The 27,662-nt window shown below is 41.6% G+C and overlaps 2 protein-coding genes across 4 annotated transcripts in view; one reads left to right on the forward strand and one right to left on the reverse strand.

Annotated features, from left to right (window-relative positions):
• The window catches only part of DPP8 (dipeptidyl peptidase 8), a 64,270-nt gene extending 53,887 nt beyond the window's left edge, over nt 1–10,383 (reverse strand). For all 3 annotated transcript variants that reach the window (XR_013967123.1, XM_080808511.1, XM_080808512.1), the window contains exons 1-3: nt 10,246–10,383; nt 7,797–8,066; nt 4,118–4,230 (exon numbers count right to left, since the gene is read on the reverse strand). Coding sequence is in view for 2 of the 3 variants with exons in the window: in XM_080808511.1 (XP_080664637.1) it covers nt 4,118–4,230; nt 7,797–8,066; nt 10,246–10,282 (420 nt within the window). In the remaining variant the exon portion in view is untranslated. The remainder of the gene's footprint in view (nt 1–4,117; nt 4,231–7,796; nt 8,067–10,245) is intronic.
• A 13,184-nt stretch (nt 10,384–23,567) lies between these two features.
• Nucleotides 23,568–27,662, forward strand: part of HACD3 (3-hydroxyacyl-CoA dehydratase 3) — a 39,337-nt gene continuing 35,242 nt past the window's right edge. Inside the window, exon 1 of the mRNA XM_080808400.1 lies at nt 23,568–23,801. Coding sequence (XP_080664526.1) covers nt 23,715–23,801 — 87 coding nt within the window. The 5' untranslated portion in view covers nt 23,568–23,714. The remainder of the gene's footprint in view (nt 23,802–27,662) is intronic.

A 27,662-nucleotide genomic window follows, 5' to 3' on the forward strand; every position in this document is an offset into this window, starting at 1 on the left:
AAATTGGCAAAAATTAAAATGCTTGATTATATATCATGTTGGAGAACTTGTAGGAAAACAGGTACACTAATATCCTGCTAGTGGAGATTCAAAATGGCACAGCTCCTAATGAGGGAAATTTGATACTCTCTAGCGAAATAACAAAAGCATATACCTTTTGGTCCAGATATTTCATTTCTAAGAATCTAGCTTAAAGGCATACTGGCAAAAATACAAAGAGTTGTATGCTCAAGTGGTTTCACCAGGGTACTATTTGTAAGAGAACAACTGAAAATAACTGAAATGTCCATCAATAGGGAATTGGTTGAAGATGATTAGTCTGCACAACACAATACAGATGTAAAGAGAAATAAAAATTATGTATAGATTCCTATGGAGTGGTCTGAAGGATACAATGTTATTCGAAAACTGCAAGGTAGAAAAAAATGTATATTGTATGTTACTATTTATCTAAGGGCTGATATGAATGTCTATACACTCACATTTTTTACAAAAAAGGATAAGCTATTTAAAACTAAAAGGCTATCTAGATGGAAAGGAAAGGAAACAGAGTAGAGGAGACAGGATTTTTTTGTGGATTTGAATTTGGAATCCTGTAACTATTTTATAAAACAAAATTCAATTAAAAATAAAGGAATTCCACCACTTGAAAACAAAATGAAGCAAATGCACCTCACTATACGGAACCAGTATAGCATAACCACATAGAAGAGAACAATTCCAAGTTACTCTTGTAAGTAATCACAGTGTTGATTCCTTTGTTATTTTTTTTCCCCTTCGTTATTTTGAAACTGTTGTGTGTGTAGTATGGGGTAAAGCAAATGAGTAATTATGTTGTTGTTTAAACTGGGACCTTTGGCATTAGAGAAAGGAGATTCATACATAAGATAAATGAGGTTGAAGAAAAATCCTGTAGTGTAAAATCTGAATTAGATGTATCAGTCTGAACTTAGAATTTATCTGAATTGATATGGATTCATACTGATACCTACAATTCAACACACACACACACACACACACACACACAATCTATATATTCCCTAGTGTGTTCAATAAAAAAAGCCCAGAAACAATTGCCAACCCAATAATAATGAACGCCCCTAGTACCCAGATCATGGTCTCTTACTACCAATTTCCTCTACAGGAACCAAAGTTCATTGATTTAACATTCAATAATCAGTCACTCAATGACTGACTCCAAGCATGGGAGAGGCAATGTGTAAGGCATGACTTCATACTAGCCTAGCATCATACTAGCAAGGAACATGTCATAAGGATCTGACATGTCAAGTTGAAGGGGTTGCCACCAGCCAATAATAAGACAACTCGAACAATAACTATCAATGTATCAAAAAACATCAAACTGGGGCGCCTGGGTGGCTCAGTGGGTTGGAGCCGCTGCCTTCGGCTCAGGTCGTGATCCCAGCGTCCTGGGATCGAGCCTCGCATCGGGCTCTCTGCTCAGCGGGGAGCCTGCTTCCTCCCTTCTCTCTCTGCCTGCCTCTCTGTCTGCTTGTGATCTGTCTGTCAAATAAATAAATAAAATCTTTAAAAAAAAAAAAAACAAAAAAAAAACATCAAACAAGTTTATAAGTTTATGAAGATACCAAAAAAAACCCCCAAACCAAGAAAAACTCAAACACCCCTCCAAAAAACCCTGACCGATCATCTATGGAGGACTGCAGGAAACAAATTATTTGGAAAATGATAAATAAAGGGAAAGAATCAAACTTTATCCTGCCTTTTCATTATGAACCACACCTCAGGGTGCACACCTCAAAATAGCGGTTGAACAGTAATTTCTTTTTATAGAAGTATTTCAGTTAACAAATAAAGAAGGAAATGATAAAACATCACTGTTTTATAACTCCTAATGAATTAATCAGTCTTGGCAATGATCAAAGGGTGCCATCATCATAAGAAGAGAAATAAGGCTCTGTATGCCTCTTGACGGAAGCACACCTTATCTATGAAATATTCTTTCTTCTAAATTATGACAGAATATATATAACATAAAATTTACCATCTCAGCTATTTTTAAGTGTACAATTCAGTAGTGTTAAGTGTACTCATACTGTTGTGTGACCCATCTCTGGAACTTTTTCATTTGGTAAAACTGAAATTCTACACCCAGTAAACAACTCCCCATTGTTCCCTTCCCCTAGTCCCTGACAACCACTTTCTACTTTCTATCTCCATGAATCAGACTACTTTAGGTACCTCATGTAAGTGGAATTGTAGAGTATTTGTCCTTTTGTAACTGGATTATTTCACTTATCCTAACGTGTTCACGGTTCATCAACATTGTAGCATATGTAGAATTTCTTTCTTTTTTAAGCTGAGTAATACTCCACTGTATGTTTATACCACATTTGTTTATCCATCCATCTGTCCATGGACACTTGGGTTGTCTCCACCTTTTGGCTCTTGTGAATAATGCTGCTATAAACATGCGTGTACAAATATCTGTTTCAAGACTCTGCTTTCAAAAAAAAGCAAACCTGGGTCTGATCAAGTTTCTAAATCTAACTACCTATTCATATTTACAGAAAATACAGGGGACCAAAAAAATAGATCAAATACCACCACTGGATAAACAATCAGCAAAAACAGACCTTTCTTCAACAGATAAAGTGCAATGGGAAAAAAAAAAAAGGATGGAAGGCAAATCAATAAATTAAAACAGACCTATTAATCAATTGTAAAATACGAATATTATTTAGATCTTGATTTGTACAAATCAAGTATAAAAATTATAGTTAAGGGGCGCCTGGGTGGCTCAGTGGGTTAAAGCCTCTGCCTTTGGGTCAGGTCATGATCTCAGGGTCCTGGGATCGAGCCCCGTATCGGGCTCTCTGCTCGGCGGGGAGCCTGCTTCTCTTCCCCCCCCCCCCTCTGCCTGCCTCTCTGCCTACTTGTGACCTCTATCTGATAAATAAAATCTTAAAAAAAAAAAATTATAGTTAAAAATCAGGGAAACATGAACACTAGTTGAATATTTCATATGAAGAGAAGATTAACAATTGTGTAAGTTACGATAATGATACTGTGATAATGTCTAAAAAGAATCTGTACCCTTTCGACACACTGATTTATTTAGGAATGAAACAACATATCTTGCTCTGCTTCAAAATAACCCAAGAGGTGAGGCTAGAGACTACATGGGGGGACTGGCAGGTCTACAATGAAATGCAAATGGCCAGGATTTGATAATTACTGATAATCACATATGATTCTATTAGTTTGACATTTTCCATAATAAAAGTTTAAAATAAAATACAACTTTGATTTATTAATTTGCAAACTGTTCCATGAGGAAACTACCATTATTTTGGTTCTTTCTGTTTTAAAGAAAAGTCATAAGCCTATGGGAAAAACAACAGCTCTGAAAAACAGCTACAGTCAAAATGATTAGTTACCATGGAAATTATTTTTTTAACTCCTAAGAATATGATCACATATTAGTTCATTTAACCTATAACACTGTTTAATAAGGAAATACTCAATGTAAAATAATAAATGAGAACCAAATGGGCAAACAATTACACCCAAATTATCATCTTGCTCTTGGGGTGTTTTCAACTATTTGCTTTTTGTCTAAAGATAAGATATTGAGGGAAAAAACAATACAAAACAAAAATAAAATAAAAATAACCCTTAAGCTTTGATTCTAGGTAAACTGAATTCTACAATTAGAAACAAAAACTGAACTTTAGTACCTTTTCTTAACCCTTAAGTTAGCACTGTTACTAAGTATCAGAACTACAAATTCAATTTAAAGATTTAAATAAAAAGCTTTCTAGAAATATAATTACTTTTTTTATATGAACTCTTCCCTCAAAATGGGAGAACTATATAACTAATGAGTTTATAGAAGGAAAGGTGGTAAGACAGGGAGAAGCTAGTTTTAAAAATCACAATTATAATACTCCTTAGGTTCAGATGTTGAGAATTAGATGGAATTTAACAGTCAGACATTCAAAAATATAAAAATATTTTAATTCTTTTTGACTCACATTTACGTCAAGTATAAAACCCCACCTGAATCTCTGCCTCTTAGTAAAGGCAGTATCTGAAAATGTATACCAATCACAGGAATAGCACTGCTTAATCCTACCTGAAAAAGATCCAAAAGAGGCTTCCAAGAGAGCATTAAGACTGCTGCTCTGTTGATGGTTTTGGGAATTTCAGAATAAAACAGTGTATTTTCTCTGTTCTCACCAGACATAGCTGTAAAAAAAAAACAGTCATTTAAAAATTATTTTCAAAAACAGCGATCTACTTCAATTACAGTCTAAGTAAGTACATAAATCCTTTTTTTTAAAGATTTATTTATCCATTTTTACAGAGAGATAGAGGGCACGAGTGGTGGGAAGGGTAGAGGGAGGAGAGAATCCTCAAGCAGACTCTGCACACAGTGTGTGGAGCTCAATGTGGAGCTCAATTCCAGGACCCCAAGATCATGACCTGTGCCGAAATCCACAGTCGGTTGCTTAACCGACTGAGCCACTTAGGCGCCACATAATGCACTCTACAGGAAGGTTAACAAGTAGGAGATGTACACCCCATTTGTCATGGAAATTTTCTTCAATAAAAACCCAGGTTTCACAGAAAAATGCTCAGGTTTCATTTCAGATCTTGGTCCCTCTCAAAACAAACATAAAAGTGTTAAGATGATATAAGGACAATTGTCATTTTTAGTTTTTTGAAAATTGTTAAGTCTCTCACAAGTTCACAATAGATTTATGAAATTTCAAATGGGGTACTTTGTGGCAATAGCAGATTACTAAGTTTCTTTTTTTTTCTGAAGTTTTTAAACTACTTATTTAGAAGTATATATAGGTCTAAATGAATTCTAATTTTTCTTCATTATAAATGTCCTATAACCATAGTCTGTAATAAATTTCAGCTGAAAGCATATTCATTAAAACAATAAAAAATTCTGATATGTGATTTGCTAAAAATCTCTTTGTCCTTTATTGGGGAAGGAGTGAAGTAAAGAGGCCTGTACTAAGTAGAAACCAGGCCTATTCCATGAAATCATGCAGTAATTGAATGTGAATATCACAGCAGTGTAGAGTGAGCTACATAAAGAGAAGCAAAAGAAACTATGATCATGAAGATGCGAACCAAAGAAAACTTGAAGTAAAACAAAGTCCTTCTTCCATAAAAGGTGCTAGAATGGTATCATTTCCAAAAAAACTAGGGAAAGCTGAAGGAAGGAGAAAATAAATCACAAAGGAAGAACAAGGAACTCTCTTGCATAGAAATGATCTTCAGCATAGTGTTTCTGATAATGGCAGAGAAGGTAGTCTGTGGAAGGGCATGGTAACTTCCATGTTAACACTTGCAGAGGCTGGGGATGAGCCTCCAAATATTCACATCTTCCTTTATTTCTTTATTTTCCTAAACTGTTCTTAAACTTTCTTAGTTTGTATTGCCTTTGGAGTAAAAGTTAGATATGAGCTGGAATGCACTTTAGCATTTGACTTTGTCTTAAATCTATTCTGATATTCCAGAGTTACTGTGTTATAGAATTGTCAGGACTGCAGTCACCTATCTACACCACTCATAATTTTACAAAATGTGAACGTATCCTCCTTAAGCCTTGTCCTTCTAAGAGTCTTCAGCCCTCAAATATGAAAAAAACTGATTCTCATCTATTTTTCAAATGAGAGCTATTCCCCACAATCATTTTAGTTGCCCCTCTTAAAACTGTTCCTTGCTCCATAACATCCTCCCTGGCTCCGTACATGCCCAATAAAAACTTCAAGACATTGTAGGTATGCACACATCAGTTCTATATAAGCACAAAACAAACTTTTCCCATTATTTCTCTTCTGACGACACAATGGAACACACTTTTTGGTGTTCACAATATATGAAAAAAATTTAAAACAAATGGGGTGCCTGGGCAGCCCAGTTAAGCCTCTGACTGTTGATTTCAGCTCAGATCATGATCTCAGGGTGGTTAGATCGATTCACCCTCAGTGGGGAGGCTGCTTCTCTCCTTCTCCCTCTCCCTGTGCCCCTCCCTCTACTCCCACGCTCTTATAGTGCACACACACCTACTCTCTCTCTCAAATAAATAAATAAATCTTAAAAAAATTTTTTTTGAACAATGGATTTATAAAGAGAAAAAGTATTAACTTCAGAGGAATATAAAAGACTTGAACAAATGAAAAGGCATACAACTTTCTTGAAAAGTTCAATATTTTAAAGATTGTCAATTTTCCCTAACTTCTCCCATAAATACAATGTAATCCTACAACAGTATAACTAACATCAGGAGAAAGAAGCTATACAAGCTAATTTTAAGTTCTCAAAGAAAAACAACCAAACAAAAATAGTCAAGAAAAACGTGATGAAAGGTAACTGGAGCTATCAAATAGTAAAACATACAGAGTAAGGATAATAAAAGTAGCAGCAGCACAGTATTAGTACTTCATTTAATAGAGCAATGGAACCAAACAGAAAGTCCAAAATATATAAAAATTTTAAGAAACATAAAATGGAGTTGGGAGAAACTTTCTAGTTAGGATGCCAAAACCTACAGAGAAGTACAAATTTAACTATCAAAAGAAAAAAAATCACAAAGATTATAAATAAGTCACAGAAAAAGAAATACAAATGTTGAGGTTCCTGGGCGTATGCCTTCAGCTCAGGTCACGATCCCAGGGTCCAGGGATTGAGCCCCATGTTGAGCTCCCAGCTCAGCAGGAAGGCTGCTTCTCCCTCTCCCATTCTCCCTGCCTATGTTCCCTCTCTGTCAAATAAATAAATAAAATCTTTAAAAAAAAAAAAAAAGACAGAGAGAAATATATACAAATGTCTTTTAAACATGTGAAAAGATGCTCAACCTCACTTAAAATTATAGCGATTAACCTTGTTGGAAGGATAATTTCGCAATATGAACCAAAATTCAGAATATACACACCTTTTATCCCAGGAATTCTACTCTTTGGAATTAGTCCTATACGTAAACTCACAAATTCAAAATGATCCAATACAGTGATATTTATCGCCTCATCTTTTGCAACAGGATAACAGAAAAACCTAAATGTTCCTTACTAGAGGCATGGTTAAGTAAATATGGCACAATTATATAATGGAATAATCTAAGTTGCTAAGAAAATGCATCTGTAATTACTGACGTGGACTAATGCAGGGTATCCCTAAAAATATATATATATACATAGATGAATGAAATAAATTCGGAAGAAAGGAATACACCTATTTTTAAAAATGTAATAAACAAAGGGCACCTGGGTGGCTTAGTTGGTTAAGAGGCCCACTCTTGATTCTGGCTCTGGTCATGATCTCAGGGTTGTGAGATTGAGTTCGTCCTTGAGTCTGGACAGGCTCAACGTGGAGTCTTCGTGTCCCTCTCCCTCCCCTTCCGCCCTTCCCCCTGCTCACGCTCTCTTGCACGCTCTCTCGCACAGTGTGCTCTCTCTCTAAAACAAATAAATAAAATCTTTAGGAAAAATTTAATAAAGAAGGAAGTAAGTCAGTGGCATAATATATTTAATTTAGACAGATCTTAAACCTGGAGTGAATAGGCTCAGGAAAAAGACACCAAAACCAACCTTGGTTGAAAAAAATGAGAGCAGCAACTGTTGAGAGTGATTTTATTGTTTGTGTTCTTCATCTGACCGTTCTTAAGGAAAGGCGTTTTGTTCCTTTAATGGAACATCATTGATTCATTATTTATTCCCCAAAATTGGGAGTGCCAATTGTATCTAGATTTGAATGAAGAAAGCATTTCCTCTCAGAAACTGTAACTTCATACTCACCAAGATAATATATCCTGTCTGAATGAGGCCCATCTGGATCATTCCTCTTCACAAACATAAAATCATGTGGTGCCTTAGCCATCATATAGCCATGATATTTTCTGGTGTCAGCAAGGAGCTTTTTAAGCTGACTCCAGGAATATCGCTCAACGTAAAATGGCTCCAATTTAGGCTGATCCTGTGATTCAATATTCTCCTCACAATCTGCAGTTTCAAAGATCTCAACACCCAGCTGTTCTGTTTCCATCGCTGCTGCCATGTTGCATTTTCCTAGAAAAACAAGGCACATGAAGTTGTTCACAGGTCTGCCTTCTTTTATATTAATGGGCATGACACTGATAGTGCTTCCCCCACCAAAAAGGCAAGGAAAAAAAAATGCTCCTCAGCACAGTTGCAAGGAAACCTAGTAAGAAAAGTAATAGCTCCACCTTCTCTGTGTTCAGTTTAAAAAGGAGATTTTTTTAAAAAATTGAGGTTATGTCTATTTCACTGTGACTATAAATCCCTTTAGAAACTTTTATAAAAGGCTGTCCTTACATATCTCTTGCCCAAAATTCCTTTTTTCTTTCCCACACTGGAAGGAAACAGGCCATATGCCAGTTGGCTGCTATGCTCCATCCAAGAGCATGTCAATAGTGAATCTAAATGTGCTCAAGGAGTGAAGTGTTTTTGCACTTAAAAAAGTAACAATTTGATAAATGTTGACTTCAGTTAACAGAAATAATCACAAGCAATTAGAACAGTAATAAAATTGCAGCAAACAATGTACTTGTAATAAGCTTCCTAGGGCACTTAGCAAGATAATATAAATACTGTTTCTGTTTAAGTGGAACTCCAAACAACAAAAGATAGAACTGCGTAGTACGTTTTTCTTTGGTTTCTGCTCTTGCCTAGATATCACTATCTCCTGACTACTTTTGGTGACTATAAATAATTTATGTAACTATTATTGCAAATTATATAACTTTTACTCTTATGATTAAATGGGAGAAAAAAGATACTATCTTCAAGCAGCTTTAATTAGGTGAAGTTTATGCAAAAAGCATTTAATGTTTGTACTACTGATATCTGATGAAAATCTGAACCCAATTTCCCAGTTCAACCCCAAAACAGTGTCAATATTTCATCTACTAATGATGTTTCCTGTCACTTTACAAATTCAGAAAAGGATGTATTTTCCTTTATCTATTTCAATATTTAAACAATATTTCAGCATTTAAAGCAGCAATGTATCAGAAAAAATAACAAGAACTCTTATGACAAGCCACTGTGTGAGATTCTGACATGCGTTATTTGTGAAACTACCAAAAAGAAGCAACACAAACAAAAATTCTGAAGCAATCTGTGGATCTGGGAGAGAAACAGGTTACATTTATGTAACTACCTCTAGAACAACAATCAATGCATGGTTGTATATTTAATATGATGTCGTTTTTTAAAGCTCAATTTCCCAGGTTAACAAGAGTCCACAGTAACTACCAACCACAGAGAAAGAGTAATTAGCAGGTGGGGGTTGCAAAATTAAGTCCACCAGGCAAGCACTATGGCATGCAAAATGAACTGAACTGTGTGGCCAGGATAGTGTCTTTTTTTATGCTACAGTGAATCATACTATCAGTTTCAATGTAACAAAAGTGACCAGAAAACCCATTCAAGAATTACATTAGGTATCCACCTGTAACATTACTATAATTGGGCATTTACCTCCAAGGACCAAAATCCAAATAGCTCAGCAGAGAAAAAGTCATTTGGCTCAACTGCTACTTAGCACACTGATACTAAGTGGCAGTATAGGACATGGGGGCCTGCCCATCTAAAAGCCAATGGGAGGCCTACTTTCTATCAAATATGTCAGTGGATCTAGTTTGATTTCTAACAGAATTAGAGACAACTGAGAGAAAAAGCTACACAAGCCATGCTCATTATCCTCACCTCCCTATTTGTTAAATTTGGAACTTCATGTCCAAACCACTGCTCACAAGAATAAGGCTAGGGAATATTATCAGGAAGCTCAGCAGGCAGATTTCACAAGGCTTACTGCCCAGGTTCCTGAGTCACCATCAACTTGACATCTCTCCTATGTCAAAGCTGTATTAGCTTGCACTCATTAATAGCCAATTACCTGCTCTTCCTAAACTGTACTAGGTCTTTGGACTATTTCTATCTCTCTCTCCACACACACATACAAAATTTAACGGTTCAAATGACATTCTACTATTCTTACAGTAAATGAATATTCCGTGTTTTCTAGGATAGATATTTTAGTAATTTACACAAATGTGTGACAAAATCATTTAAGTTCCAGATTTCCATAACACCATATATTCAAATACATTAACAAAGTTCTAATTTCAAAAATTAGAAGAGAATCAGCATACATTTTCAGCACAGTGCATGTATGTCACTGCCCCACCTACCTCTTCACTTAAGGCCCTTCCCTTGTGCCTACCTGATTGTATTTTCATCTGCTCAGATCTCTTCCACATTCAAAGAGACCTTTTTTCAAGTGACTCAACTTCAAGCATAGATCCCTTTGCTCATCTTGCTCTCTTCTCACAGGAGTCTTCCCTTTTCTCACCATCCAATCCTGCTCACCAGGATAATGAAATAAGATATAAGGCTGTTGATCATTATTGAAATGGATCATATGAAGCCAAAAAGAGTAAATCTAAAGTCTCAAATAGATATTAACACTAAAATAAAAATATTCTTCTTGGTGTAATATATAACGCCTGAATTATTTTGTATCTGTATTTTAGATTATTAACATTTTATTTTTTCAAAATCCCAGAAATGTATACCCTAAATTTACTCAAAAGGATATCCTGAAAATAGTGTAAATCCTGACATCTAGATGTACATTAAAATGAAAATTACGGAAGAACTTTACAAAGTATAAAAGGCACACAAATGTGAAGTTACTCAGGTGGGTATTGCAAATCCTCAAAAATGACAGATTGATTACTAACATTTATTTCTGTGTGCTTTGTCCTGTTCCTGCTTTTACATTAGTAATACATTTGTATTACTTTACATAATACATATTGAGCTGGTTGGAGATAGAGCAGACTCAGAGAACAACCCAAAGGAACTATAAAACAAGCCATTTTCATGGAAAGGAAACTAGCTTGCATTTAATCATTTTTTTCCTAAGACCAAGAATGTGCTATCCATTTTAAGTGCATTCCACTTTTGCTCCTTTCCTTTTTAGCTGTAGTCTGAAAATAATTGAATTAGGTAACTTTTCCATAAAAGGAAGCATTAAGTTGTTGGAATTCTGGCTTAGTAAAAGAAAAAAAAAAAAGGATCTGTGATTACACTTGTTACTTCGTTATCAGCTTTAATTCTGGGCTCTCATAGCCCAAGTAGGTGATGGAGAGAGATGTGGTGAGAAAAGCTCAGGGGCAAATGGAGGGAAGACAGTGGTTATGCTAGCGTAAGAACAATGGACTACGATGTCAAGACACTGTCCCATGCACTAAGCCCCTCACTCAGAGAAGAGCACCTTGGGTTACAGGATAGCTTCAGAACTCCCGAATCTGGACGTACTCAATTGCCATTCTTATTTTTAATCCAAGAGCCAAGCAGTCGTCCAGTTGAACACCCCACGCCTCATTGAAGCCTAGCTATTTCACTCTTCAGAGTCCATTGCTAGTTGAGAGGTTCATTATCACTAACTGGGGCAAAGATCTTGAAAGCTATGAATGGGGAAGAAGAGGATAGGTCTAACAGAGAATATTGAGAATGAGGGGATGCCAAGTCTTAGAAGTCTCAGGAGAAGTGTGTGAGGGGAAAGGTGGGGTGGGAGAAAGAAATTTATCTATCCTGCCCCCCGGGGAGGGGGGTGAAATAGAATGAGAAGGGGCCGGTGAGCAGGGAGGGAATCGACCTAGAGGGAGGCAGGAGGAAGGAAAAGAACACCGGCTGGGAAATCAGAAAAATCACAGTCCGAATCCGATCCGCCACAGTCGAACTTGAGGCAGATCCCTTCGGCTCTGCGCGCTTCCGTTTCCTCATCTGCAAGCCCGGGCAATACCCGGCTCCCAACCCCAGCGAGGCTCAATTAAGATAACGGACGTGGAAGTCCGGAGGCCAGCACCCAGCGCTCAGGGGGCGCCCAGTGAACGTTGGTGGACTGGGAATCTCGGAGCCTCGGCTTCCTCTTCCGGCAAGCGGGGGCCCCGCCACCAGCTCGGACCCGCGCAGGGCGGCGCGCCGGGTAAACCGCACAGCGGGCTAACCCGGAGAGCGCGCCGGGCGGCTCCTCCGTGAGGCGGAGCGGGGCGGCCGGGCTGGGGCCCAGGCCTCGCGGGCGAAGGGGAAGGAGAGGGGGCGTATACTGCACCTTCCCCCCCGGCCCCGCCCGGAGCGTCCCGACGCGTGCTACGGAGCGGGCCTGCGCCGCTTCATGCCGCGCCGCCTCCACTCCCGACCCCGCTGCGGCGGCTTCCTCGGCGACCGAGCCGGTGGTAACCCAGGCGCTGAACACGGCACTTAAAGGAGGCAGCAGCGGCGGCGGCGGCGGCGGCGGCGGCGGCTGCGCTCCGGCACTTCCGGTTCCTCGCGCCCCGCCCTCTGACCAGCCAAGGCTCAGCGGGGCCAAGAAGGGCGCCGCTCCCTGCTGAGTGGGGTGCGTTGCCACAGTGCAATCTAGTGGCCGGAGGAACGAACCGGGAGCGGGGCAGGGACAGCGGTAGTGGGGGACCGGTGAAATCCAGAAAGAGGCAGACACTTGCTAGAAATGGCAGGACGCACTGTGGCGCGCCTCTACTTAATCTTTTTTTTTTTTTTTTATTCAACAAATATATACTGAGTGCCCGCTATGTGCCAGGTAGAGTTTTAGAAGCTGAGATTAGAGCAAGGAGCGAGCCAGCGAAAATCCCTGCCCCTTCGTAGAGATGACAGAGCGGACGGACCAAGGCCTTGGGGGACGGGGCGGGGGGGCGGGGGGTGTCGGGGGGAGTTCTAAGCAGCTCACTGCTGTGGTGGAAAGAAACCTCAACTTGGAGTCAGAAAGCTTGGCTCTCATACTAATTAGTAATCTTTAGCAGGTCACTCAGTCTCTTTGAGCCATGGCTTATAAGTAGAAGAGACATAACAGATTAGTTATAATTGAGAAAAACCATATGTGTCACAGTAACACATAAAGATGAGGAAAGTGGGGCCTAGGGCAGGGAAGGGAGTGACTTGCTACAATGACAATAAGGGGTAGGTCCATGACCCATAACTTTGTCCTATTTTACACCATGCATTGGCTGAGAAAAAGGGAACCTGGGGATGATTGGGAAAGTGGCAGGTGTAGAACGTAGGAATGGAAAAGAGGGGCCTCCCCCCCTTTTCTATTATTACAAAGAGCAGTATGTCAGAGGTGTGTGTCATTAGAATTTATTATAATGGCACTAATAAAAGATCTATTTGGGTGCCACGTTCCATTCCTCCTTATATAGTTACTCACCTTGAGGCTTTTTTTAGTTGGGCTCCCTTAAAAGAAAAGTACAGTCATTTTCATTGGGACTCCCTCTGTGAATTTTCGGCAAGTGACCTGCAAGTAGGGTTTAAGGCTTTGAATGCACATGCGCATACTAACAGAACACAACATAAGATCCTGCAGTTCACTTCCTTCAACCAAGTGTTTGTTGAATTGCTGCCATGTGCTTGTCACTGTTCTAAGCACTGGGGCTGCAAGAGTGTATAAAGTAGACAAGATCCCTGTGTGCAGTTTACACCCTAGTAAGAGGAAAAAGTCCTCACAAAAGGCAACTGAACAACAACAACAAAAAAGTATGATTTTATGGATTAAAAAAAAAACAGTCTCTGGAGAGATTATGTCACTTGGCTAATTATGGATTGGTCTAGATCAGATTCCTTGGTTTTCAATTTTATTTTTCTCTCTGGTGGGCTTAAAAAGCCTCAAACCAGAGAAAGCTATAGGGGAATATCTCCAACATGTACCCTGGCAAACTTGCATGTATTTACATGGATCTCAATGGGCCTCGAACCAAAGCTTTTCTGAATCTTAGCAGAATGCTTTGTGATCCTCCCAGAACAGCAGAGGATGGGAGGCTTATGAGGATCTTAGGGCACTCTCCCCTGACAGCTTCTCATCTCCCAGGTTCTGATGAGGTTTGGGCTTTCTGCCCTACCCCCTCAGAACAGAGTTGCAGAATATAAGAATCACTTGGCTGCCATCTAGAATGGGCTTCTCAGCAGCTGGATATCCCACAACTTACATCTAGCCCCTTCTGTTTCAGTATTCTCTGTTATGATTTGTGGGACAAGGACCACTGGCCATCAGCACCTTAATGCATTCGTTCTTTCGTTGTATAGGTAAGTAATAAACTGTCTGAATCTAAGGTGGCTCGTTGTATTTTTACTGGTTGACTCAGTCAGGCCTGGGTCTTGACAAGCTTGTATGTGTGCTTGACAAAGCCAGCTCAGCTTTTTGGGGCCCTGCGCTCTAGGAACTCATCAGGAAAAGGCAAGTTGTCTAGCTGAGGCTGAATAAATAGCTGAATAAATAGCATGGCAGTGTTGACACAGATCTGTGCCTTGATAACAAAAGTCATGTTCCGGCCTAATGGATCGCAGGCAGGAAGTATGAGTAAAACTAGGGTGGCAAGGCCAAGGGAGAACCATTCCTAGGGAAGTCTGGTCTGCATCCAGAAGCCATGCCTGTTTGAGGCAATCAGGTCTTGTCTGGGTCTGGGCTTATGTTTTATTTTTTATTTATTTATTTTTTTAAAGATTTTATTTATTTATTTGTCAGAGAGAGTGAGCACAGGCAGACAAAGAGGCAGGCAGAGGCAGAGGGAGAAGCAGGCTCCCTGCTGAGCAAGGAGCCCGATGTGGGACTCGATCCCAGGACGCTGGGATCATGACCTGAGCCGAAGGCAGCCGCTTAACCAACTGAGCCACCCAGGCGTCCCTGGGCTTATGTTTTAGAGACCCTGACAGTTTTCTCATTAGGCCTCAGCAGAGATCAGCCTAAGTCCTTCTGTGTGTAACACTTCATGATCTTCAAGCAGTGGTACTTTTTCTCTGGGACTCATGTGTAAAAGCATGCACTCCTGGAGTCAGCCAGACATGAGTTCACATCCTGGCTCCTCTCCTTACTGACGGTGATATTGGGCTTTCCTAAGTTTGACTTCTTTCATCTGTAAAATTAGTTTGGTAGGGATGCCTGAGTGGCTCAGTCATTGGGCGTCTGCCTTCAGCTCAGGTCATGATCCCAGGGTCCTGTGATCGAGCCCCACATTGGGCTCCCTGCTCAGCAGGAAGCCTGCTTCTCCCTCTCCCACTCCCCCTGCTTGTGTTCCCTCTTTCACTGTCTCTCTCTCTATGTCAAATAAATAAATAAAATCTTAAAAAAAAATTTTAAATGAGTTCGGTAACATCACTGAAATGAATGAACGAAATATATAATGCATTTAAAGTGCTTAGCAATGCCTAGTGCACATTAAGCATTCCATTTATTAATTCTATTTATGAATGGTTGTGAAGATGTTAAGATCACAGAAACCTTCCCTCTGAGGTGGGTAGGAAAGGAAAGAAGAGGCAGCAAAGGTAAACATGAGCTCTGGATGTGTCCCAGAGATCTACTATTGAGGGGCCATATCCCCAAAAAGACCATCCTGGCTCTGTCCCTCAGCACTCTGATCTTTGTTTACACACAGACACACATGCACACACACACACACACACACTATATCTATACCTATACCTATACCTAAAATCAAAGAATCACAGAATCAACAAATTGAGAGTGATTTTGGAGATGGTTAAGCCTAATTCTTTTATTTCACAGAAAGAACAACAAAGGCCCAGAGAGGGCATATGACTTGCCCAAAGTCATGGCTACTTATTAGCAACTTTCACATGGAACTTCCAAAATCAACTGGCCACATGTATTAATCTTTTCCTAGGTTTAGAGCATGCTATAGGCCATAGGAGGAGAAAATTCTAGGAACTCTGGCTTCCAGAGGGACATGCCCAAGCCTTGCTAGGTAACACTACCTCTGCCACCTCCAGGCAACAACAAGCGTCATTCTTCCAGTTTGAACACAACAGTCTAACATCATTACAGAAAGATCCATTCATCATTTCACTACCCTATCATAACTTTTTTTTTGTTTTGTATACATCTTTCACATAGGTAGCAGGAGCAATATTTTCAAGCCACATACAGATTTGTACTACATTTAATTTCCTTAGTTTTTCTGTAATTCAACCTGTATTTATATGACCCATTTCACTTCATAGTAAAAAGTATAACCTTGGTTAATTCCAGGCACACCCAGTCATTCCCAGGCACAACTCAGCATCCTTCCTGGTGAAGGGGATAATGGCCAGTCCCAGTTCTATACCAGGATCTCCTAAGATGTCCTTTGTCCCAGCTGTACTGGTCTGCAGAGTGTCCTCCTCAAATCCATGTCTATCCAGAGCCCCATAATGTAACCTTATTTGGAAATTGGATCTTTACAGATGTTATTAGTTAAAGTAAGATCATGTTAGAATAGAGTGGGTCCCAAATCCATTGACTATGTCCTTATAAAGAAGGCCATATGAGGGGTGCCTGGGTAGCTCAGTCAGGGAAGCATCTGCCTTCATCTCAGGTCCTGATCCTGGGGTTCTGGAATGGAGACTTGCATTGGGATCCCTGCTCAGTAGAGCCTTCTCCCTCTGCTTCTCCCTCTCCCTCTGCTGCTCTCCCTGCTTGTACTTTCTATCTCTCTCTCTCAAGTAAATGAAATCTTAAAAAAAAAAAAAAAAAGAAGAAGGCCGTATAAAGACATAAGAACAGATACACCCCCCAGAGAAGGTCATGCAACAACAGAGGTGGAGTTTGGCATGATCCTCCTACAAGCCAAAGAGCATCAATAATTGCCACCAGCCAACAGGTTGAATTCTTGCCTGAAAACTTCAGGGGAGCATAGTCCTGCCAGCATCTTGATTTTGGATTTGCAGCCTCCAGTAACTGTAACAGAATAGAGTTCTGTTGTTTTAAGCCCCTCCCTCCCCATTTGTGATATTTTGTTATGACTGCGGTAAGATATGAACACTCCAGCTAATCTTCAGCTATGACCTCCCCCCCCCCGCCATCATGAGGTACCTAATGAGATACGTTATCTATCAGTCTCTAGTTGGCAGTCGACACTCTTCTGTTCCTTTTTGCCCCAAATATTAGTCCTTTTTACCTACTCTCTTGAACCTTTACCCATACCCACATTCAGGAAACTGCGGGCCCTCTTGCTGATAGTCAGCTTTTATCTCCATCAGGCGTGACTGCTTCTCAAGGGTCTTGCACTAATGCCTGGTCATGTGCATAGGTTTTATCTTTCCCTAGATCCCTAAACCTGCCATGGGTGTTGAGGGGAGATCTACTATTCCCTACAGCTTTGGATAAGCCCTTAAGGGGAGGTGAGGGCAAGATTCAGGTTTTCCCAAGGTCACTCCCTTAGTTCCGTCTGTCCCTTAAAAAAAAAAACCCTCCCACTGGGGCACCTGGGTTGCTCAGTCAGTTGGGGGGCTGGCTCCTGATTTCGGCTCAGGTCATGATCTCAGAGTCCTGGGACTGAGCCCTGCATTGGGCTCTGTGCTCAGCGGGGAGTCTGCTTGAGGATTTTCTTTCTCAAATAAATAAATAAATCTTTTGGGGTGCCTGGATGGCTCAGTCGGTTGAGTGTCCGACTCTTGATTTTGGCTCAAGTCGTGATCTCAGAATCCTGACATCAGGCTCCACATCTGGCTCTGCTCTGGGCACGGAGCCTGCTTGAGAGTCTCTCTCTCTCCCTCTGCCCCTCCCCTCACTCATGAGTACTCTCTCTCGAATAAGTAAGTAAATAAATAAATAAATAAAATGTTTATTAAAAAATAAAATTTATAAACAAATCTTTTTGTTTTTTAAAGATTTTATTTATTTATTTGACAGAGAGAGATATCACAAGTAGGCAGAGAGGCAGGCAGAGAGAGAGAGGAGGAAGCAGGCTCCCTGCTGAGCAGTGAGCCCGATGCGGGACTCAATGCGGGGCTTGATGCGGGGCTCGATCCCAGGACCCTGGGATCATGACCTGAGCCGAAGGCAGAGGCTTTAACCCACTGAGCCACCCAGGCGCCCCTATAAACAAATCTTAAAAAAAAAATCCTCTTGGGGTTTACTGAACTCTAAAGTCAGGCTTATCATTTGTGTAAAGGCCACCAAGCGGAGTCCCTTAGTTCTTTTGACTTTCTTCTTCCTACTCTGCTTGGAAATTTTTTATTTAGTCTGCATATTATTCCAAATATTTTATCGTGTTTTATTTTGTTTACTTTTTAATTTAAAGTCAAGTTACTTAACCTATAGCAATGGTTTCAGGAATAGAATTTAGTGATTCATCACTTACCTATAACACTCAGTACTCATCACAAGTGCCCTCCTTACTGCCCACTATGCATCGAGCCCATCCCCCACCCACCTATTGCAAATAATTTCTGTTTTACCTGTGCATCCAGGTTTAAAGAGAAGAATTTGACATCTCTGTTCTCTGTTCCCATTATTACAAGTGCAGAAGAGCAAGGGTTGCCACACCCTAGCTCCCTAAATTGGGAAGGATCAAGAGTTATAAAGAAGCAAAACAAAGACCAAGATACTTCCCTGTATTGCAGCACTATGTAAAGTTGCAATTGGAATTTTTGAAAAACATTTTTATTTCTATTTTATTTAAGTAATCTCTCCGACCCAACACGGGGCTTGAATTTACAACCCTGAGATCAAGAGTCACATGTTCTTCTAATTGAGCCAGCCAGGCGCCCCTATAATTGGAAATTTTGTATTTTTTATCATAAACATTTTCAATATTGTTAGTTTCTAATTCACCATTTTGCTCTGCTGTATTGTTTTCCCCTTGAGTAGTTATACTACCATTTGGTTGGTCATTCTCCTTGTGTGATTGCCAGTGTTTCACCATGTAACACCATGAACATCTTCACCATGGAACACCACAAACACCACGAACCTTTCTTGAAGTTATTTTTATTTTTTATTTTTCAAAAAGATTTTTATTTATTTATTTTGAGAGTGAAAGAGCACACGAGGAGGGAGAGGGGCAGAGGGAGAGAGAAAGAATCTCAAGCAGACTCCCTGCTGAGCACGACCCTGAGCTTATGACCTAAGTCGAAACCAAGAGTCAGATACTTGATAAATGCATTTAGATAGATAGATAGATGATTATTTCTCCTACTATTCCACTATTTTTTTAAAAGATTTTACTTATTTGACAGAGAGAGACACAGCGAGAGAGGGAACACAAGCAGGGGGAGTGGGAGAGGGAGAAGCAGGCTCCCCGCTGGGCAGGGAGTCTGATGCAGGACTCCATCCCAGGACCCTGGGATCACAACCCGAGCCAAAGGCAGCTGCTTAAGGACTAAGTCACCCAAGTGCCCCCTATTCCACTATTTTTAACCCAAAGTGTAGCATACCAACTGCTGCACCTGGCATTCAGGCAGGCAGTTCAGAGAGCCAGGAATTATCATGTAGATCAAACTGAATAGGATGGAAAGGCTCCTGCCCATACCCAAGGGGTCATTTTGCACATTGTTCTAGACTAAAGGTTGACAGACTGAGTGGAAGCTTTTCTCTGTCAATGACTGGCTGCAGTGCTCACCCTCTTGGAACAGCTGGGAGGTTACAGGAATATGGGCTGGGTTCACCCAATGCCTTAGTAGGTGCTTGGGCTGACCCAGTGAGTCTCCCTCTCCACTCAACTTTGTGCTGGCTAGATAGACAAACATGATTTTCATTAAGGATAATTGCCTGGGTGATTCTGGGTGAGGCACAAGACAGCCAAATTCTACAGCTCATTTTCTAAAACTTCTTCCAGGAATAGAAGATTCTGTAAGGAGGTGAACAAGGCTGGAAATAAAGCCTTAAGCACTGAGTGTGTGTTTTATTCACACGAAGTGTTCAGCCATTGCCTCCTGTGGCCTGAGAAGAGTGAGATGGCCCTAGCCCTGGGGCTGGGAAGGTTGCATGTAGAAGGGAGGGCATGTGGACAGTGCTTAATTTGCATTTTTATTTGGCTAGTATTATCATAACACCCTCAGCCTTACTTTCGTCAATCAGCTTGGGCGTGTTACTTGGCTTTGTCTTTTTATCCCCTCTGCCATCTTTTAGTTTTATAATTTACCTGGACGCTACTCATGCCTCTATTTCATTTTTTTTTTTTCTTATTGGATTTCCCCTGGAGAGAGGGGTCCTTAAAAGCTGGTCTCTTTGCAGGAAAATTTAGAAATAGGTAATAAGAGCATTAGAAAGGACTGACTCTAACTCTCATTTGAGGGATCTGGAAACTCAGTCCAAGAAAAGTTTCCAGTAGGTTTGCCGTGGTGGTTAGTTGAAGAAGGCTGGACAGGCCCCCTTCCCAGAAGATCTGAGGCAAAATGTCAAGATTTAGTCTTTTTGTTTACCAATGGCTTTCACCTTGGATGGAGGTCAGCTGATAAGCCGCAGGTTTTAAGTACCCTGAACTGAACTTATTTTACTGTTTATTACATACCCACCACCAGAATGGTTAAACTAGAAAGACTGAAAATACCAAGGGAATAAAGCAACTAGAACTTTGAAACATTGCCTGTGGGTTTGTAAACTTGTTGGGTCCATGGTCAAAGGAGCGAGACTGATACAAAGCAAAGGTCAAGCAAAGCTTTATTTCGAGCCAAGCATCGAGAATCAAACTGACAGGCCAGGGCCGTCTCTTGCAAAGAGGCGACCCCTCCCTGCCTTACAGACTAACTTTTACAGAGCAAAGGCCATGTGGTTGGGCCTGGCCACACACAGGTGGCCAATGAGATTATAACACACAGAGAAAGCTACACAGTCCTGCTAGGTCACACATATGTGACCAATTGAATTACAATTTACCCTAGTAGATATTACAACTAGCCTATCACCTTAGTCAGAATTGGTGCCCAAAAGGCGCCCAAAGGATGGGGTCCATACTCCTTGGTAGCTAGGGAGACAGTATGGCCCCCACTGATTGAATACCTCCACCTGGCCTGACCCACCCTTGTATTAGGGCTTTGTTACCTGGGACTGGTTTCCGGGACTTGCTTTTAAGTAAGTCCCCTGGGGGGAAGGGGGCGCAGGGACGGTTTAAGTTTTACTGTATAAACAACAAAGTCATTGTTTTTTTTTTTTTTTTTCTTTTTAAGATCTTATTTATTTGACAGACAGAGATCACAAGTAGGCAGAGAGGCAGGCAAAGAGAGAGAGGGGGAAGAAGGCTCCCCACTGAGTGGAGAGCCCAATGTGGGGCTCGGTCCCAGGACCCTGGGATCATGACTGGAGCTGAAGGCAGAGGCTTAACCCACTGAGCCACCCTGGTGCCCCAAAAAAGTCATTGTTTAAGCGGATGGGATCTGAGGCGCCTGGGTGGCTCAGTGGGTTAAAGCCTTTGCCTTCAGCTCAGGTCATGATCTCAGGGTCCTGGGATCGAGCCCCACATCGGGCTCTCTGCTCAGCAGGGAGCCTGCTCCCCACCCCCCCACCTCTCTCTGCCTGCTTCTCTGCCTACTTCTCTGCCTACTTGTGATATCTGTCTGTCAAATAAATAAATAAAATCTTTAAAAAAAATTAGAATAAGCGGATGGGATCGCTCTGGCTAAATATGTCCTTACAAAATGATCAGAACACTTTGTGAAACAGCTTATCACCTGTGTCAACTAAACTAAAAACAAAAGCAAAATCTGCTTACCTGCTAAGCGCAACATGCATTTCTACTCCTATATATTTATCCAAGAGAATTAAGCAATTTACATATCAAAAGATAGGTACATAAATGTTCATTGTGTTCCATTATTTATAATAGCTAAAAATGGGAAACAATGCAAATGTCCTTCATCAAGAGGATGGATAAAAATTTGTGGTATCTTCATATAACGAAATACAACACTGCAGAGACAAACTAAAGCCATTCCATTTAATGAAATTCAAGAACAGACAAAATCTACTTTATGGTGAAAGAGGTCAGGATAGAAATTTTGGAGGAAGGGTTGGAAGGCAAAGGTATGCTGATAAGAGAGAACCCCCAGGGATGCCGGAAGTGTTCCCAATCTTGATCTAGATGGTACTTAAGTAATTACACAGAGATAAATAAGTAAAAATTCAGCTTAAGCTAAACATTTCAAATTTGCTCATTTCCTGTATACCTCAATTTTTAAAAAGTGTCCTACATTGGATCTGCATTGTATTAAAGGCAATGCAATGAAAACACTTTTATCATTTCAAAAATATTTCATTTTTAAAATTCAAGACTATCAAGTTTACTGTTTTCGTTATCCCATACCCAGCAGATTGCATCACCTCCAACTAGTTTGCCTTTTATCAATTCCTCCTTACTGACAGGTGGTCCTGCCAAGTATGTATTTGAGTTGGCTAATTGCCAGTTTGACAAACTTCCCTGGTTCGCAGGGGTTTGTAGGATACAGGACAAATGCCTCACTGAAGCAAATAAAGACTTTCCTAATTCACTCCTTATCTGCCTTTCTAGATCTAGGGTGATTTCTATTCTCCGTGCCCTTAATCCCAGTACACAGGTCCTTCCCATTTCTTCACCTTTGGACTCCTGCCCCATAGATCCACTATCCTACCCCTGCTTCTTTCTCTACCAAATCCCTCCTCACATTTCACTATCCAGCTCTAGAAGACTCACTCTCAAATGTCCACCCATGGTTTCCAAAACCCTCAGTTCTCACTTTCCTGACTTTGTAAGCTCAATGCATTCATCATATTAAAACCCCCATATTTTATACTATCCACACCCTGAATTAAATGTTTCCCGAGAGCCTGCATCATTTCTCTTCATCTCTGGATCCTAATGCTCAGCACTTTGCTAATTAAATGGGTGCTAACAGAACTGAATTATAAGTTTCATTTTTGTCCCGGACTTCTGGTTTTCACAGTAATGTTGCTTCCTATTAAATTCCTCACTGTAGCAGACTCAGGAATGAAGGTGGATACAGATGAGATAGCTTAGACACTAATTAGTGTTGTATCTAGTTTGGGATTCCTATTTTAAGAGAGACAAGTCTCCTGTCCAATAGGATAGCGACTATTAAGTCGCTATTTAAATTAATTAGAAGTAAATAAAATAGAAAATTCAATTTCTCAGTCTCACTAGCCACATTCGAGTACTCAAAAACCTCATGTGGCTAGTGGTTACCATACTCAACCGTGCAGAATGGAACATTTCCATCACCGCATGAAGTTCTATGGGACTGCGCTGAAAAATCTCTGGCCTTTAGGCTTATGAGATCTCTCCTTTTAGAACCCCCTTCCACCCTCTTCCCACAGTGCTTCCCCTATAACCATCACCATCCTTATTCTGTTCATAACTGCAGAGTTCCAGGACGGCAGGGACTGTGTCTTACTGCTGTAACTCCAGTGTTTAGTTTCGAAGCCCCGCGCTATTAGTAGGCGCTCAGTAAACGTTGAATTAATAGGTGATAGAACCGGAGGGACTTTCCAGATACACCAGTCCCAAGCCCTTTCCCACGCTGATCAGTCCTTTAGGTGTCTCCAGCATTTTTCTTTTTAGGCCTATCTTCAAGCATCTTCCTGGATTAGAGAGAAAAGCGCCACACACATACCTGCAGACTTTGAACTTTCCAGGCCGCCGCCTCAGGCTCTGGCGTCACCGGCCCTTCCCACCTCTGCCCGGCTCCGCCCCCTCCCTGATTGAGCAGAGGCCAAGAGCACGCACCGCCCCCGCCCCTAATCTTCATTGCGCAAGCGCAGCCTGCGAGCGTGGGGCGTCTCGAGGTGGCCGGCTGCCGGCGCTGAAGAGCGCGGGGGTTGGTGGCCTGCGTTCGGCCGACTCCAGTCGCACACTCTCCGAGGCAGCGAGGCGCAGCGATCCGTCTCCCCGCGCCCTGGGCAGTGTGGCCATGGAGAATCAGGTGCTGACGCCGCACGTCTACTGGGCTCAGCGACACCGCGAGCTGTATCTGCGCGTGGAGCTGAGTGACGTGCAGGTAAAAGCCGGTGCCGGCGGCGGGACGAGTGCCGGGTTGCAGCCCCGGGGACCTCCCTATCTCCCCCATCCCCTTTGTCCCGGGGCGTGCCGGAGAGCCTGCAGTGCGGTAACGGGTTCGGCGACGCTGTGCACTTTCGGCGTCCGGGCCGGGGCAGAGGCTGGCCCTCGTCGAGGAACACCCGTAGACCCCGGGCCTGGGGCGCAACCCCCTGAGGCTGCAGGTACCTTCGGATGCTGCGTGAGCCCTGCGCGGCTTTCGGAGACTGCCCCGGTCTTCTCTTTGTTCACAGCCTGCGGCCTTATGGAGCCCGCGCCCGGCCCCGGAGGCCTAGCCGTCGGGGTTCGGGTTTGCCTAGGCCCCTCGAGGCATGGGATGAGCTCTTTGGGCCGGGGGTGCAGAATGAACGGTGGCTTGCTGGGTCCTGGCCGGACGTCTAGCGCTGGCCAGAGAGGTTCTGCCAGGCCGGTCTGACGTTCACAAGGCCCCTCGCCGCTGTCCCCAGAGGGGCCACACCCACCTTCCAACCGTTCAGTGATGGAAATCATTCTTGTTAATTTTAATTTTAAAATCCGGAAGACCCGGGGAAAGTGATTTTCCCCTTGTTCCGAGGGCTGTGAGCTCAGGTTTGCGGAGTTGCATAGAGAACTTAAAAATTAAGTTACATCGAGCATTTATGTTTGATTTCCTTAGCTCCCTGTATGACCAAGTCCATGCCTCCTGCATGATGGAGGTTCCAGGACCCGTGTACCCCTTGCCTCTGTCCAAACCATCCAGGACTCCGGGTTTTGAGAAACTGTAGAGTTTTCAGTCTGGAATGTTCTTTCTCCAGTCATCCTTGCTCCTTATCTGTGACATCTATGGCAATTTGTAACCTCCTTCATTCCACCTAGCTTTCTCTGCCTTTGACTCAGTCGTTCATATTTCTCTCTGTCCACCTGTGTGGCATATTTCTTGCAAAGTGTAGGCGCTCTTTGGGTATGGATTTGAATTTGTTGAATTGAATCTTTGTTTCTGGAATTTAAACCCGTTTTCCCATTGAAAGAGAAAGATAGTACTGGCCAGAATGCCTTTAAATAGGATGTGACATTGCATGGCGTGTCATTTAATGTGTTAAATCAGACTGAATTATACTTTTGCATCAGAAGATGAGTAAATGTTCTGTGCTGTCTCCCTCTACTCTGCTCCAGGGTGTTGCAGGAAAGAAGGAAACAAACAAAATCGTTGTTGGTGGGGATCAAAGTCTCCATCTGGAGAGGGTTCTCATTAACTGTGGAACATGTGTTATGACAGTCTTTTTTTTTTTTTTTTTTTAAGTAATTTAGCCAAGCGTTAGGTAGACCAATTAAATTTAGGCCCTCCCCTCTCTAGATGTTATCATGTAATAAGGATGTCCTATTCTGGGATACTTTTGAAGCTGCAAACACCAAAGGTGTTTTTAGGGGAATAGGATGGTGGTGGTAGTGGAAAGAAATGGAAATTTGTTGCACAAATGAAAGGATGCATCATACTTATGTTTGTCTTGAGAGATCTAAACCTCTTTGTTAAGAAATAGGAACACGTATTAATCATCTTTGGTATATTTAGAAATATGAGAGGTATACATTTGAAAGCTATTGTAGTTAAAGAAATGCAAAGGTGGAGGAAAAAAATGGAAGTTCCTTTTGGAGAGAGAAATCCTTTTATTTTGGGGAAAAAATAAATCCCCCCCCCCCAAAGCAATGTGTTAATACCACTCATAAAAGAAATCCTCTACCATGTGTGAGGTACTAGAGCTTTACAGAGATGAGTCAGACAGTCTCGGCTTTCCAAGAGCATACTATCTAGAAGAACCATATTATCATATACAGACAAAAAGTTTTGTGTAGGAGTATGTTTATTGGTAGAATTGGAGTTGGATATGAACCAGGTCTCTGGTGTTAAAGGAATTTGTTACCTCTCTTATGCTTAGTTAGAGATGACTTCCAGAAATGAGATGAAGTGTTCTTTTTTTTTTTTTTTTTAAGATTTTATTTGTTTATTTATTTATTTGACAGAGAGAGAGAGAGAAAGAGAGCAAGAGAGGGAACACAAGCAGGGGGAGTGGGAGAGGGAGAAGCAGGCTTCCCACTAAGCAGGGAGCCCGATGTAGGGCTTGATCCCAGAACCCTGAGATCATGATCTGAGCTGAAGGCTTAACGACTGAGCCACCCAGGCGCCCTGAGATGAAGTGTTCTTGTCAAACTGAGACTGGAAGAGTGTTCTAGGAAGAGAAAGGCGTAGACTCTTAGGTTGTTTGACTTGTACCGTGTCAGTGCAACTACAGCCAAAGTGCCAGGGAAACACCCCTGGTTAAACAAGTTGGTTTTATTATTCATTTCAGAAAGGGAGATCATAGCCCATGTGGGACGATGATGTCTCATTAAGGGGGTTAGAACTGATTGTAGGATTTAGATGCTGTCAGAAACAGGGGCAATTCTGTGGTTGGCTATCAGAATAAATCCTACCTGTAGGGAGGAGAGACTAGCAAAAGAATAAAAGTAATTGGTAGAGAAGTCACAGTCACTCATTTTGGCCAAGAGAAAGGGTGTCTGGTATTTTGGGAGTGGCATAGCAGCCATTTTATTGGTCTGTGCTTACACAAAATTATGAAATGACCTTTGTCTCATTTCACCAAGATTTCAGAATAGCCTTGTCCAAGGTTGGTATTCTGTGCCATTATGTCCAATAAGAGAGTAAGATGGCCGAGCTGTGAGTGACAAGCCACCCTCTGAATGTCAGGGCTGCTGGGTTTTTTTCTTTCTTTCTTTTTTTTTTTTTTTTTTTTAAATTTCTCAATTGCTCAGTGCAGGGCTGTTGAACCTGTAATTCAGGCTCTGGATGAAACAATTCATTTATTCAATGAAGACCATGTGTAGAGTGCCCCTTTTATCTCATTAAGCTAAGTATTGGATTGTTGGACAGCTCTCTGTCGCCCCCTGCTTTCTGGAGTTTCCCATAGTTACTGAGTTTTAGTGTTGAATTCCAATTTAGGGACATCAACTCTGCTCCCCTCCCTTTCTGAGACAGAGAGAACTGTCCAGTTTTCACATCTCTATTCTGTCCTTAGAGCACAGGGCTAGTGGCTGCTGAGAAACATCCACTAATGTGAGGAGGAATGATGCACAATAAAGACTTCCAACAGCAGCCTTGTCTGTGTGTGAGGTGAGTGGTAGCAAAGATGCTAGCTGGAGTCCAGGGGGCTAGGGCAAGGCTATTTTCAGAATAGAGTTTATTTGCAAGAAAAACGTAATTGACAGGTTTGTGCCAACAACCATAGTTGTTAAAGCATTCGTTCATTTATCAAGGTTTTGTTTTGTTTATTTTAGTTGTGTGTGAACAATGTGCATACCTGTGTTTGGGAGCTGTTTGACAGATATTGTTTTTGTCCTTACTTGATAGACACTCTGGTGGAAAGAGGGGTAACCGAAGAAGGGAGATTGGGGTCTTGCGGTTCTACTTCCTGTCTGGTGGCCGTGGGTAATTCATTTAGCCCTTTGTCCCTCGGTTTCTTCATCCAGATAAATGCGAATGCACCGAATTCACAGGATTGTTTTGAGGTCTGAATTGGACAATGGATTTGAAAGTGCTTTATAAATTCTAGTTTGCTATTCAAGTGAAAGGATTATTATTGTGATACTAAACCTTAAAAGAGAGAGAGAAAAACACAAAGGGCAGTAGAATAGGGTAGAGTCTATTAAGCAGAGTTATCCACATATGAAAACTTATTGTACAGCAGAGGTGGCTTTGCATATTAATTGGGGAAAAGATGAACCATTTGGGAAATTGTTTGGGGACAGGTGGTAATCCAGATAGCAAAAAGATTATGTAAGACCTCGCCAC

This window comes from Martes martes (genome assembly GCF_963455335.1).
Source record: "Martes martes genome assembly, chromosome: 7".
Taxonomy (NCBI): domain Eukaryota; kingdom Metazoa; phylum Chordata; class Mammalia; order Carnivora; family Mustelidae; genus Martes; species Martes martes.